The following is a 13,742-nucleotide window of genomic DNA, read 5'->3' as shown; positions in this document are numbered from 1 at the left end:
CTCGCAGATAGCATGCAGAAATTTTTACAGGAAGAAAATTTCCAGGGCCACACATCGCATTCTGAGTGGAGCTCACCAGTCCCCATCATACATACAAATCGTGTAGACTCCGGGGCACGCGTCCTTACGCGGCAATCAGCAGGCACACGCCTACGCCTGCGCATGCACACCGGGAGCCACAAGATGACCCGGCCGAGCAGTTCCATCCGGAGCCCTTACCATTAACCTACACGCACATCCTACAACACTATCGCCTTTCACGAAGAACACTACCGCTGCCTCACAATGCTCTGACGCGAGAGGAAGCCGTAATATGGCGAAAACTCCAAACAAACACATATCCACATTTGAGTCTTTACCACGCCATACACCCTGCGCTGTATTCCTATAAGTGCCCACACTGTGATCAATGTGCAACACTTTACCACATGATATGGGCTTGCGCAAACACACCACAGCTCACACCCATAACACACCCCACCACACGGCAATGGGAGGCAGTGCTGTCCAGCTCCAACTCGACGGACCAGCTCAACCTGGTCAACCGAGCGAGAAGGGCAGCTAAGGCCGCTGGACTCCTGGACTGAGGGGACCACCCATTGCAGAGCAGAGGAGCTACCTAGGCTCATGTGCTCTTTTGCATAAAGTTCATTCTCTCTCTCTCGGCGATCGGATGCTGGTTCGAGTGCACGGGGCCACGTGACTGTAAAGGTCCAACATGATAGGGCACAGCTTGACTACTCTGGCAGAAAGCATCGGTGTGATCTCGGCTGATTAAAAACACAGCACCTCATGGAGTCACCGTGCACTGTTCTTGGGGTTGAAGTCCATTGTGGTAGCTTGGGAAACTTGCTGACGTTGCTCAAGAAAATGACACAATGTTGTCCATGCCGTTGAGGTCATGTCTTACCTGCGGATCGAGCACAAGCAGCTGGGTGGTGCATGTAGAAGAACCCAGGGTACATTGAATGTGGCAACTCCGGCAGCAGTGGCGAAAAAAAAGCAGGAGCTCCTGAGTGCAGCAGCATTGCCAGAAGGACGGGTATGCAGGTTGGCAGTGCAAAAGAAATGCTGCATGACTCAGCAGACATTGGCTGGAACATGTATAGAGCGCACATTGTGGGCGATAAGTAGGCCCAAGCAGCAAGGCGGCCGTAGAGAACAGGGCTGCGCGTGCACCAGACGGAAGGGGGCCTGCAGCTGCACTGCGTTCTTGTATGGCCACATGAGCATTTGGCGATGTTGGAAAAAGGGCAACTTGTCTATCAAAACTAGGTGGCAGACGAAGGGCAGCTTTGGCAATGGCTGGATCATTTGTAAATGCTGTTGGCCCTGCGTGACAGACAGTCGGAGCATCGAACGTGCACAGCGTTGACCTGGGCGGCCTGGAGAATGCTACAGCATGTTCTGATTGCAGTGTGGTCAGTGGCGAACGGAGAGGTGCTGCAGAACTAAAACCTGGTGGAATGGATGGAGTCTCTGTCTTTTCGGGAGCGCACCTTCGTCCATCGTGACGGACGAAGGTGTGTAGAGACCGGGTTGCGTGGCAGTGAGCAAGTGAGGGGGCACTGCCAGTTAAAGTAGGGCTAACATGAAGGCCAAAAAGTCCATTATATGCATGTGGCCCAGCAGGCGGGGCATCACAGCACAGAGCAGGAGGAAGCTTGGCTATGTTGATGTGGTACCTGTCCTCCTGCAACACGATGTCACGGAGTGAAAACCCACAGAGGGAAGATGGTCAGGCTTCCCGGTGTCACAACTGCGGCAACGGTGGTGGCTCGATGATGCAGGCAGCGTGGTTTCCCCAGGCAGGAGCATCGTGCTCACAGATGGGGCCAGGAACACGTTTGACTCGGTGCTTGACAGTGGCCCGGTGTGCATCACGTAATTTAATGGAAAATTCAGTGTCATACTTTTATGACACAAAATGTGATGTATTTATTACATGAAAGGTTTTGAAGTTCTGAACCTACTTACTGCAGAATTAGCAGAGTGACATGTTTCTGCAACCAGCGGCCACAGTACAACAGTAGCACTCACATAAAACTTAGTATGTTGCATACTGGATGACACTGCATCGTTATTACTCGAATTTTAAATGATACAATCAACAGCCTGATGTATTTAAATTGACGATGACCTTGTGTCTGTTGCATTGTGAACAAAGGCGTGCATGGGTTCTGAAACATCTATTAACTTTTGACTTGGTTAATGAAATTTGTGTTATTTCTAATACTGTAAGCACAAGAGTGCACAAAACATTATTTAATAACCTTGCATCCATAAGTTGTAGTTGTCATATACGAAGCAGTTATTCTGTAGAAGGTACCGCAGATCAAAAACAACTGCACTGTTAAATGTGTGGAGTAAGGCTTCTATGACCACACACTACCACACACTTCTATGACCACAGCATCGTAAAAGTAAAATTCAAAGAGCGAAAAAAAAAAGACAGACCAGACTGAACACCACGATTACTGTTCAATCTGATCCGTATCTTTTTTCATGCTCTTTTAATTTTACTTTATACATAAGCCAACAAGCCCAGCAACAAGCCTTGTCCAAAGCATCGCTTGCCACCCCTGAACAGAGGGAAGCTGTTCTGTCCAGCTCAAATCCGCCTTGCCCCTGGACTGAGGGATCCTCCTACTGGCACAACATGGAAGCACGAAGTACCAGCCCTCGTCCCTCTCATCTTTTCATTTCTTTGGTAAATTTTTATCCTCCTCTTATGGATGGAACGAACAGAGTATAGTACACTAGAACCTCATTGATACGATCCTATTTTGTATGATTTGCCGGCACCAATGTTAACCCTTTGCGGTCCTGAAACTTTTACCCACTTTCCGGCTGTCCTGGTCCAAACTATTTTGCCACTTTGTGGCGTCACGAAGAAAACCACAAACTGTGGAAGAAAAACTCACACAATATTCTTTCTCTTGCGTTCTGCAGGCAACTCCTCTAACGATATTTGAGCAGCGTGTGATACTGCTCGAAGCATTCTGCTGGGTGCAGGCCAGGGTTGTTACTACAGGTTTTGCAGAAAAACAGTTTCCCTCCTGCCTCCATTTGTTTTTCGATCGCTACAAACAGCACAGTCCTTGCTGTTTTGACCTGGGAGCTTGTTGATGAAATGGCTCCTCCCATCTAGCCTTTCCTCGCAATCCTTCCGCGCAGACGGGCCCCGCTTTTTGGCTCTAGCCCTCACGTGACCCCCCAGCTGGGCCGCAATTTTGTAGCGATGCCTTCCGCTCGATTATATGCCACTCTTATCATCCACCATTCACGGCCGGTTGATCGCTTTGATAACGCGGGCGGGGCATCGCTCTGACCACTGAATATCGTCGCAAAAACGAATATCGTCGGACAAGGAATCGCTACAAAATCACGGCCCTGTTGGATGAGGTTGCGGCGGTACTGCAGGCGTCGCTGTTCTTTATCACCATGATTCTGCAGCTGTGTGTGCCTCAAAATAAAGCTATTGACAATGGAAACCTCTAGAAACTTTCACTAAATGCAACACCGTAAAACGCATGCGGTGAAAAAGTGGTCATGCTTCTCAGCGAACTAAGCGAACGTGCGGTTCCGCGCACAAGTGAGAATGCTCTGGTATCCAGAAGCCGTGCTGAACATTGTGATGCACCCTAGTGCAAAAAGAAGTAAACTTCAAAAACAAAGTTCACTTATTCCCCAAGAGATGGTGCATCATGTATACAAAGAATGCGCACGAATCGCAGTGAGAAAAACTGCAAAATTTAACCCCCAACCGCCCTTGTGGGATACCGCGCGACAGCAGACCGCTACGTCCGTATTGCGTTGTCGGGCCCCGCCCGACAATGGACTGCAAAGGGTTAATATGTTTTTACCGGTTAATACGTTCACAGAATACACAATCTTCCGCCACCAAAATTCAGTATATCCTCAAAATGCGATTTGTATGATACGTTTTCCGTCCACTAGATCCCATGTAAACAAGGAAAGGTGCGAGGCAGGCACGATAGAATGTACAGCGCAGACTGCTTATAACGTAAGTCGCCTGGAGTCGCGAATATCCGCATTATAACCCGAGCAACAATTTTCAAGGCCCGCACATATGCAAAACATGTGCACCGAGCCGCCACACGTATGCGACAGTCAAGGAATGCAGCTAGAACGTTTGCATTCAATTTACAGTCGAATCTCGTTAATTCGAAATAATTCACGCAGCGGCGCCTCTGACCGGCATTGCTCCGGCACCGCCATAGAGTAAAAGCTTAGGAGAGACCCCTCAATGTCGTGCGCGAACAAAACAAAAAAAGAAAGAAAGAAAAAAAAATGCGGCGGAAATTTCACCCTCTCTCAAATGGCAAGGTCGCCAATTCTGCGTTGCGCCAGAAGATGCGTGTACGTGCCAACGTCTCAGCCACACTACCGTAGCCACGCGTAGAAAATGGCAGTGAACCCTTCTTTCTCCTTTATGCTTCCTCTACATTCTAGTCACGTGCTGACCTTGCACGCTGCGGCTATGGCGCAGAGGGAAGCAGCGCCGCTGTCCCAGGCCGGCCAACGAAACTCCTCTTGCCGGCAAATGCCCACTTACCGATAACGGCAGAAAACGAAACTTCGGGGAGCTGGCGCCGGGCCGGCTGGAGCGGCAGCCCCTGCACGGCGGTGGGCGCGCACGGTGACAGTCGAAAGTGAGGGAGTTACGAGGGAGGGAGTTACGAGGGAGGGCGAGAGGAGCCATCAAAGCAGCCGAGTTGCCGAGACGAAATCCTGCTTCCCTGCCGCCCTCCTCCCTCACATTCTACGGTCTCCGCGTGCGCCCTTCGCCGTGCCGTGCCGGCGCTGCTCGCTCCCTGAAGTTTCATTTACTGCCGTTATAGTGAAGCGAGTGTTGGCCGGCGTTGGCCGTTTCGTCGCCCTCGCTCGCTATGTGCGCCGTGATATTTCACGACGCCCTCAAGATTCTGGTTACAGCCTCACTGGCTGTTCATTTGCACCACGTGCCCTTCTCCTCCACTTCGTCTCTTTCTTCCTCGAGCACTCCTTAGGGCGCCCGTTTGAGGGGAGCGTTCGCCGTCTCCGCTGACTTCCGTACCCCCCGGCAGCCGCACTGTAACCGGTATTTCATTTCCCGCAACTGCACTATAAGCGATACGCATATACATGGAGTGCTGTGGGAAAATTAACGGGAGTCTGAAAAGACTGCACTATATCCGGTCCTGCACTATAAGTGGTTACATTATAAGTGGTCTATAGGCACCGGGCGCGGGATGAATTTGGACCGGTGGCGCCTTCGTGCGGCTGCGCCGCGAATGTATGGCATGTGGCGGCCGGGCCGCGCGCAGCAGGCGCTGCCTTGAAACCTAGTCTGATCAAATATGTTGCGTTTTTGGGTGCACCAACAGTTACTGAAACATGACTGAAACTGGTTAGGCCATTAAATTCAATCGTTGTTCATCGCGGCATCGCGTTTTTCAGGCGAAAAGTCTGTATATGTGCGGTCTGTAGGCAACAGCGCGTACAGTGCTGAGCAACTGAAACGCGATACTCTAATCGCATGGTCAGCAGCGCTTTTTGCACTGACTGTAAGCGCTGGGGACGCCAAACTGATGCATTCTGGTGTAGAGTGAAAGCGAGAACCTTAGTAACGCATTATGACTGCATTTGGTCCCACGGCGCTCACCTGTGGCGCAAAAAAAAAAAAAAAACGGCGGCAGCCGCGCGCTTCCAGCGCTTCAATCGCTGGGCACTGTACATTTCCGACGCTGATTTGCTATGATGTAGTTGTTCTAACGTTAATAAAAGAGCCGTTCATACGCAAGAGCTTCGTGTCCCACTTGCCTGTCTTCGCCTCCGCAGTGTAAAGCTCCGGAGCTTGGGCACCGAAGGCGAACACTCAGATTTGTAGTTATTTTGCCGTCTTATCAGTGTATCAGTCTTTCTTTTAATGTACATTTTCCTTCGTAGCAATTCCAAACTCTGGTTGAGTCCGACACACGACTGTGCTGTGCATCGACGGCGAACGCCAACGCAGTGCGTGTTCACACTCGCCGCCACCGACGGCTCCCGTCGCGCTAAGCTATATAAAATGGGCCGTGACTGAAGATTGGGCTAGTTTATAAGCAATTAAGAATGGGGAAGCATTGCAAAGATAAAAGAACTACAACGGACAGAGAACGACTGACACATGTCCGATCAGCGAAGCAGCTCAAGAAACAGAATAAGGAAGACGTATGTCACCTTTTTTTTTTCTCTCGATAATTTTTGTGTTCTTCGCCTATTTACATGATTAAATACGCGAGAATGTTAACGCGCACAGCAAAATAACATCTGGAATATTACTGCTGGAGTACCACGTGTTATCTTGCCGCGGTGAGCTCCGTTCGCGTGGTGCATTTGCATCGCAATTTGCGCTCGTTTTCTGCTTTATATATTACTCGATGTCACGAATGTGATCTGCCTCGTACAAGTGACGACCTTTCTCAAAAGCAGACTCACAAAAATGCGTTTTCCGGTGCGTCAGCCCTTAAAATCCGCAGTGCCAAATCACTGGAAGCACCGAGCGCTTTCGTCCCGTCGTCTGCTTCACATGCCAGTGCTCTGACAGCTGCCGTTCGCGGCGCTGTTCGCCAGCATATCGCGGGCGCGCCGCTGGCGCCTTACAACGGCCGCCCGATGCCTATACTGTAGTAGGCGCCCTCAACGGCAGTTTCCCCGCAGTACTCACCCCCCTGTGTCAAGTGAAAATGCCGCCACGCACTTGGTTTCCTACTCCCGTACCAAGCGAATCCACCGGTTGTAGCACGTAGCCATTCACAGCTATCGCCGCCAACCCGCTGCGATAAGCATCTTCACCTATCTGTTTAACAGTGCCTGTGGCACAGTGCCGATGGAAGCGTACTGCACACTTTAATAGGCAGTGACCTAAATGCACTGTCATTTCCTACTGCAGGCGGTGCGAAGTGAGCATCAGGTTTCATTCTATCGGCATTGTATTCCGGCGTCGTCCACCAGCTCGATTTTGTTTCAGTTTCCCATCGCTGTCTTAAAACGACAATGCGCGTCTCGGGTCGCTCCGGCTCCACCAGATAGGTTCTTGGCGGCGTCGCGTGCTGCAACGATTCACGCACTGCTTCGAATTACGTAGTCGAACATAGATATATCGAATCTGAAGGGCATCACAAAAAAGTTCAATATATAGATAATTCGATATGTACAATAATAGGCCCTCAGGCAAATGGCCGCTTAGCGAGTGGTGCATCCAAGGGCCGCTAAATTACTGCACGCAACTCAGAAAAAAGAATCAAGCACACTTTATTTACGTGCAAAAAAATTGCTAATCCTGGTTTGCTTTTTCTTCTTCTTCCCACACGACGACGCCACGAAAATCAGAAAGAAGGAATGTTGACATTCGAGGTAGCACGCGGGCTATGCGAACAGCTTGACGGGGCTCAATTGACTGCACACAGAAGGCGTGCAGGAAGCAAGAAGTGCGAAAGAAAAAATTTCACGCAGAAACTCCTCTGGAGGTTGTCTAAGTATGCATAAGCATTGTGGCACTTGCTCATTCTTGCAGCTCGGTGTCATTATCAATATTTCGCCATATAAACGATAGCACTGCGGTGACACGAACTGCTGCGAACGGCGGCGCAAGGTGAATTGATAAAGCGAGTACACTGCTGCAGGTGGCGGTGCCAGGTGCGCCGATGGCGTTCCAATCATTATTTCATTTATCTATTTATTGAGTACCTGCTTCGCCATTCAAACAGTACAGTTCCTATTGCAGATGCAGCGTCACCTCTAAGAGCTGCATCCCTTAGTTTCCCTGTTGAAGGTTGAGCGGCGATGTCGGACGCCGTCGTAGAGGCGACGGAGACGACGGCCGATGCCCTGGCAGCGAACGGGACTGGTGACCTCGGGGCGACGGGGAACGGCTGTGCGGCGTAGGGGTGGCATCGACGTTGTACAGCTCAAAAGGCTGGAAGCGGCGGTAGGTGTCAGTGTTGTATGGCTGGTATGGCTGAGCAGGGCTGAAAACGGCGGTAGTTGTCGGTGCGGCTAGCAGTGTCATCCCGGATTAACGGCGGCACCCAACGGTTGTTGCAATGGCGCACGACGTGACCGATATGGCGGCAGTGGAAGCAAATCGGCCGATCATCTGCCGTCCGCCATTCAGCCGGATTACGAGAACACGTAGAAAACCGTTGTTCCTGGGGCGGTGATCTCGGACGAGGTGGCGACCTAGGGCGAAAGTCAGTTGTCCGAGACTGAGCAACGGTGCAGACGGCGAAACCCAAGTTGCCAAGTTCCTCCCGCACAATGGACCGGACCAGGGAAACGGCCGGCACGTGAAAATGGCCGTGGCCGTTGTTGGGGAGAGCAGGAGCAATTGCTTCAATTTCCCGACGAATGATTCGTGTAATTTCCGATGGTGGCGACGACTGCCGACGAGAGGGCTGTCCATCTTCGCATGATGACGTCGGGGCGGTGTTCGGTAGCCGAGCGAATGACCTCGCAATACGCCGACTTTTGGCCCGCTCAAAAACGCCGGCATTCTTCAATAATTGCGTCTACGGTCGCACAATTTCGGCACAGTAATAGGTTGAACGCATCGTCTGCGATTCCCTTTAGTACGTGACCAACCTTGTCCGACTCCGTCATGTTCATGTCCACTTTACGGCAAAGAGCCAAGACGTCCTGAATGTAGGAGATGTATGGTTCCATGGACGTCTGAGCGCGGATGGACAGCTCTTGCGTAGCGGCCACCTTTCGACCCATGGGCTTCCCAAACAAGGCACTAAGTTTTTGTTTTGAAGGTGTCCCAACTTCCAATCTCTGCCTCATGGTTATCGAACCACACCTTTGCCATTCCTTTGAGGTAAAACAGCACGTTCGTCAGCATCATCGTCGGGTCCCAACGATTGACCTCACTGGTGCATTCATAATTGGCAATCCAATCGTCGACATCAACTTCATCCGTACCGCAGAACGTTCCCGGGTCTTTAGGGTGCGTAACGATGATCGTTGACGTAGTGGTCAGCGCTGGTGCAGGCATCGCACTGATTTATCTGTAATCAGATAATCAGCCGCTCGGTAATCTGTTATCTGTAATCGGTAATCGGTTATCTGTAATCAGCCGCACCGAGTGGCTGATTACATTGTATGAATGTATGAATTACATTCATAAAGCCAGTATCACTCTCTCTCGCTTTAACCATCTGCGTCGAACCATTGTCAACCGTGACCAGCCGTTCTCCGGCAGCGGATGCATATGATGCGGCCGCGTGGGCCCCCATCTTGAAAGTGATCTGCGACGGGGACACAGTGCGCAGAGTGCTGATAGCTTCGTGTGCGCTGTGTTCTCCCACCCAGTTGACGTTGAAGCGAGAGGCAGCACGAAGGTGAATTCACTCGCTGCTGCGGTCTTGCAAGCGATCGTCTTAGGGGACGGTTCTTCTCGTCGGGTAAGCATAGAAATGCTTATGCATTTCAAAGAGTTACAGTGATGTTTCACTTCGTGAACGTGGGTGACGTGCAAGTGCATGGGTCGCCTCGTTTCTCCTTTGCCCTTTCGCTCAATGCCACCTAGACTGGCTTTGCTTTGCTGCGCACTCAGCCCGCTCCTGTGTACTTTCCCCAGCACGCGATTCTCTTCTCCACCTCCTGAAACCAGAAGGCCTCAAGGTACACAAAGTAGTGCACTTTGAGGTCTTCGGCGTGGCGCCGCGTTCGATATATCATATGTGCTGGTGAACTGGTGTTCTACACATGCGTGCACCAGCCCTATACATTTGCTTGGGATATTCAAGGGGACTTTATAGCAGTTCAATATACACATTAATTCGTTACATGTGGGTTCGATATGACTGTAGATGTAAACCACAATTGAGTCTGCTCAAGTTTTCAGTGACTTAGGGTCAAACATTATCCCAGTTAGTACTTTTCTCTAGTGTTTTCTTTTTTTTCCTGAATTTATTAACGAGGTTCTATTGTAATAAACCTTTAACTGCAAAATTAATTAGTTTTGAAAGAATACTCTCTCAGCCTAAACTGATTTAGTGTTTCCCTTTAGCACTATTTTCCTCAAGGTGAATTATTGCAATACTATAGTACAACAGCAAGATTGCAGTGCAATAAAATAGTACCTGGCACCATTCTGCTTGACCTGGACCTTGGTGTCTTGCTCTCCAGCAAGCAGCTCCATGTGGAAGTTGCGGAAGGTGCTCTCGATGACATTCACCTTGCTCACCACACATCGGATGTTCTTTACCTTGTCCAGGTACACCTGGAAATTATGAGAAACCATTTTTGAGTACAAAAGCAGTTTGGCTAGTTGGAGGTTGCCTGTGCCCCCAACAACAGGTGGGCATGTGTACACAACAGCGCCTTCATTCTCACTTGCATCTTACGTAGTCATTCGAATAACTGCATTTGCTCTGAGACTTGAAACGCTATGCAAAGGTGGTGTACCGTAAAGTCACCAGAGGTCATGCATTGTGGCAGTACCACACATTTATTTCTTCAGTGCGTGAAAATACACTGAATATGTTACAAGGAGTACATTTATTGAGAAGGTCATTCCAACCTTGGCATTTACGAAAATATGCAATTACAAAGAGTTTAGCATAATGGGCAAGTCTCATGGCAGAAAAATGAACGTTTTAGTTGTACACAGTTCTACCAATTAAAAATTAATATTCTCAGTTCACATGCCTCATTATGTAATCATAGAAGAAAGTCCTTTAAATCTGCACTACAGATATCTGAACCATCCTGATTAGTTGCGTGTCCTTTAAGCTCTTCCTGAACCACGACATAATAAACCGTCCTATTTGATCAATAGATGTTTGACATGGTGTCACTGAAGTTGCAATTTTCCAAAAAAAACATGCCCCGTTTGAATTACAGGCAACATTTTATTTTATTGTGATAGCAACTATAGACACTCGAGGTGCATTCATGCCATAGGTGCTACCGCCATTGTCATGCTGTCCCAATGCGCGACTTCCGTGCAGAGGGTCTCCATAGACGCAGTGTGCTTTTGGCTACAAAGTGAACGCACGATCAACCTTACGCCTTGGTGGTGGAACCAGTACAGCATTCTACCTTCCACTGCTGGCACGGGTGTCACGCACACGCACACTACAAGCATTCCTGTTAAGCTGCAGCGTGTATGCACTGCACTGAATGGCATGGGCAGTAAATGGCAAGCTAACATTGTCTTATACAGTTGAACCTCGTTCATACAATCGTACGATTATGCGGTGCCAATTTTCACGATCGGGAACACAAAAAATTACCCAATACAGTTGTGCTTATCTTTTACCGGTTCATACGTTCCCGGAAAACACAATCTTTCAGCACCAACATTCAATTGATTGCCAAACTGCCAAACTGCGATCGTTTGTTTTCTAGCTGCAAGATTTCATGTAAACAAGAAAAGGCACAAGATACATGCGATCGAGACCAGTAGCCACCCGCCACAGCAGCTTCCCTGCAATATTGTCCCACCCGTCTCGTGTGAAAACGCTGTAATGCACTAAGTTTCTTATTCCGGTACCAGCAAATCTCCTCCCTGGTCGTTGCACACTGCATTCCCAACTATCTTCATCAGGAGGTATTACTGAACATTACCTCCACAGTCTGTCATACTTCCCAAGTCATAAAATGTGAAGTTTGCACTTTACCCAACTTGCCTACACAATATTTAAATGACAGAAGTGGCGAGGATTCCACAAATTTTGTCAGGTTCCTTTATGGCCACCCCACTGATGCTCCAAACTTTGGTGAGTGTATGTCTTCATTCTTACATTCCACTGACACGAAATCTCACGAAAGTGATAGCACTTCCAAGGAGGTTATGCCCTTAATATCTCAGAAAGTGATCACATGAGAGTACTGCTCCAGCTCAGCGCTTTACGTTGTGCAAAACGGCTCGATCCCACAGTCCGCGCCAGCAGGCTCCAGTCTCGACTGGCCGGGCCCAAGGGCGTCCGCAGCTGGCGCGTCCCTCGTCTTCTTCGTCCATAGTGCCGCTAATAATGTTGGCGTTCCCACACTGCCCCTCCCTCTGCAAAGGCGTTGACGGCACTGGCTCACGGTAGCTAGCAGCGACGGCATGACACCCCTACCACCGGGCAAACCTTGTAGACTGCTAATGCGCCGAACAAGGATCGGCGGAGCCGGCAACATCCGAGTTACCAAGGTCTTCCAGGAACCCGCAGGCCCTAAACTTGGCTGGCTTCCAGGACGGACTCCTCGCGAAGATTGGGCAGACCAGGTGGTGCAGCCTTGGAGTGGAGGTCTTGCAGGAACCGAAAGGGCCTAAACAGTCCCCTGGCACACATCTGGTCTAGTTTTCCTCTTTGACCTCGTTCTGACGAGTGCAAGCAGCAGGCCGCCGGAAGGATCCGCCGCCTGCTCAATGCCTTGCCACCACAGAGACTGCACCGCACCGCAGCACGCAGGTCACAGGAGGGGAAGATCGCAGATGATCCCAATCATCGCTCTAACGCTTCCGCCGCCGCAACCGTTGACAACTGGCCTCGAGGTCCCGAAATCTCACCGGAACAGTGGACACCGCTCACCACGTCCTCTCGAGCCGTCTGCGTAGAAACACGCACTGAAGCACCGATGGACGGAGCCGCTCTTGATGTGGTGTCGGTGCCATCGCACTCATGACGTCACCTGCGCCGGCTGTGCCCTTCTGGAACCGTGGCGCCGGGAGCTGCAGCAGCGCGTGGGAGACCACGCTGCCACCAGGTCCCACGGCATGCTCGATGACGGTGACGGAGGAGGAACCAGCGGAAGCACTCGTCACCGAACACCCAAAGTGCAGCTCGCACCGCGGAAATGGTCACGCACCAGGCCAGGGTAGGAGTCTCTTCTGGCCGTGGAATGGGCACCGTCAGCCTTCCCCACGACCATGGTCCCTCCCGGAACACAGCCGCAGCCCCACGTTATGGGCGCCAATGTGCGAAACGGCTCGGTCCCGCCGTCCATGCCAGCAGGCTCCAGTCTCGACCGGCCGCGCCCAAGGGCGTCCAGCCGCAGCTCAAGCGTCCGTCGCGCCACTGCTGGCACGTCCCTCGTCTTCTTCGTCCACAGTGCCGCTAATAATGTTCCCACAACACCTACTTGCGTGAACCTGTTCGAACCAGTGAGCTTGCCAACGAACTTGCAAGGCATGCTCGCTGCTTCTCAGTTTAATCCATGCGCATGATTGATCTTAGGCCGGATCACCGATGAGTGCCAAACTTCACATGGAGATAGCTGCTCACCAGAACGTCTGCCGCGTCTGTTAGGTGGCCAGCATTGCTTCCCCAGGTGTCAGCAACCAAGGTTGCGGCTTTCCGCCTAGTCAACGCAAATCCAATTGCAGCAGTCGTACAGTTATCAGGAGGTCAAGAAACTATCTCACCAGTGAAAGCAAGGGTATACAGGACAATGTGAATGACGAAAACGGATGGATGGATGGATGCTATGATCGTCCCCTTTAAAACAGGGTGGTGGGTTGCACCACCAAGCTCTTGTTATTATTTTGCCTAATGTCCTACCTTTATTTTTTATAAAACACACAAATACAAACAATTCCAAGCATCAAACTTTTGGAACTATTACTGGGAACTCTGTTTCTGTACGTCTCCGTTATTTATGGCCTCCCTACTTTTCTGCCACCAAACCTCCAACCGCCTTTTACTAATCTCTATAGCGGATATGTTTACTTTCCCCCTGCTATCCCTGAACCCAAGGGCTTC

At 50.5% G+C, this 13,742-nt stretch overlaps 1 protein-coding gene across 1 annotated transcript in view; it reads right to left on the bottom strand.

Annotated features, from left to right (window-relative positions):
- LOC119465101 (tRNA (guanine(37)-N1)-methyltransferase) overlaps positions 1-13,742 on the bottom strand; it is a 123,547-nt gene that overhangs the window by 29,277 nt on the left and 80,528 nt on the right. The window contains exon 4 of the mRNA XM_037725902.2: positions 10,131-10,270. Coding sequence (XP_037581830.2) covers positions 10,131-10,270 — 140 coding nt within the window. The remainder of the gene's footprint in view (positions 1-10,130; positions 10,271-13,742) is intronic.

Source organism: Dermacentor silvarum, chromosome 9, assembly GCF_013339745.2.
Source record: "Dermacentor silvarum isolate Dsil-2018 chromosome 9, BIME_Dsil_1.4, whole genome shotgun sequence".
Taxonomy (NCBI): Eukaryota; Metazoa; Arthropoda; class Arachnida; order Ixodida; family Ixodidae; genus Dermacentor; species Dermacentor silvarum.
Note: the sequence above shows the minus strand (reverse complement) of the source record. Positions and strands in the feature narration are given on the sequence as shown.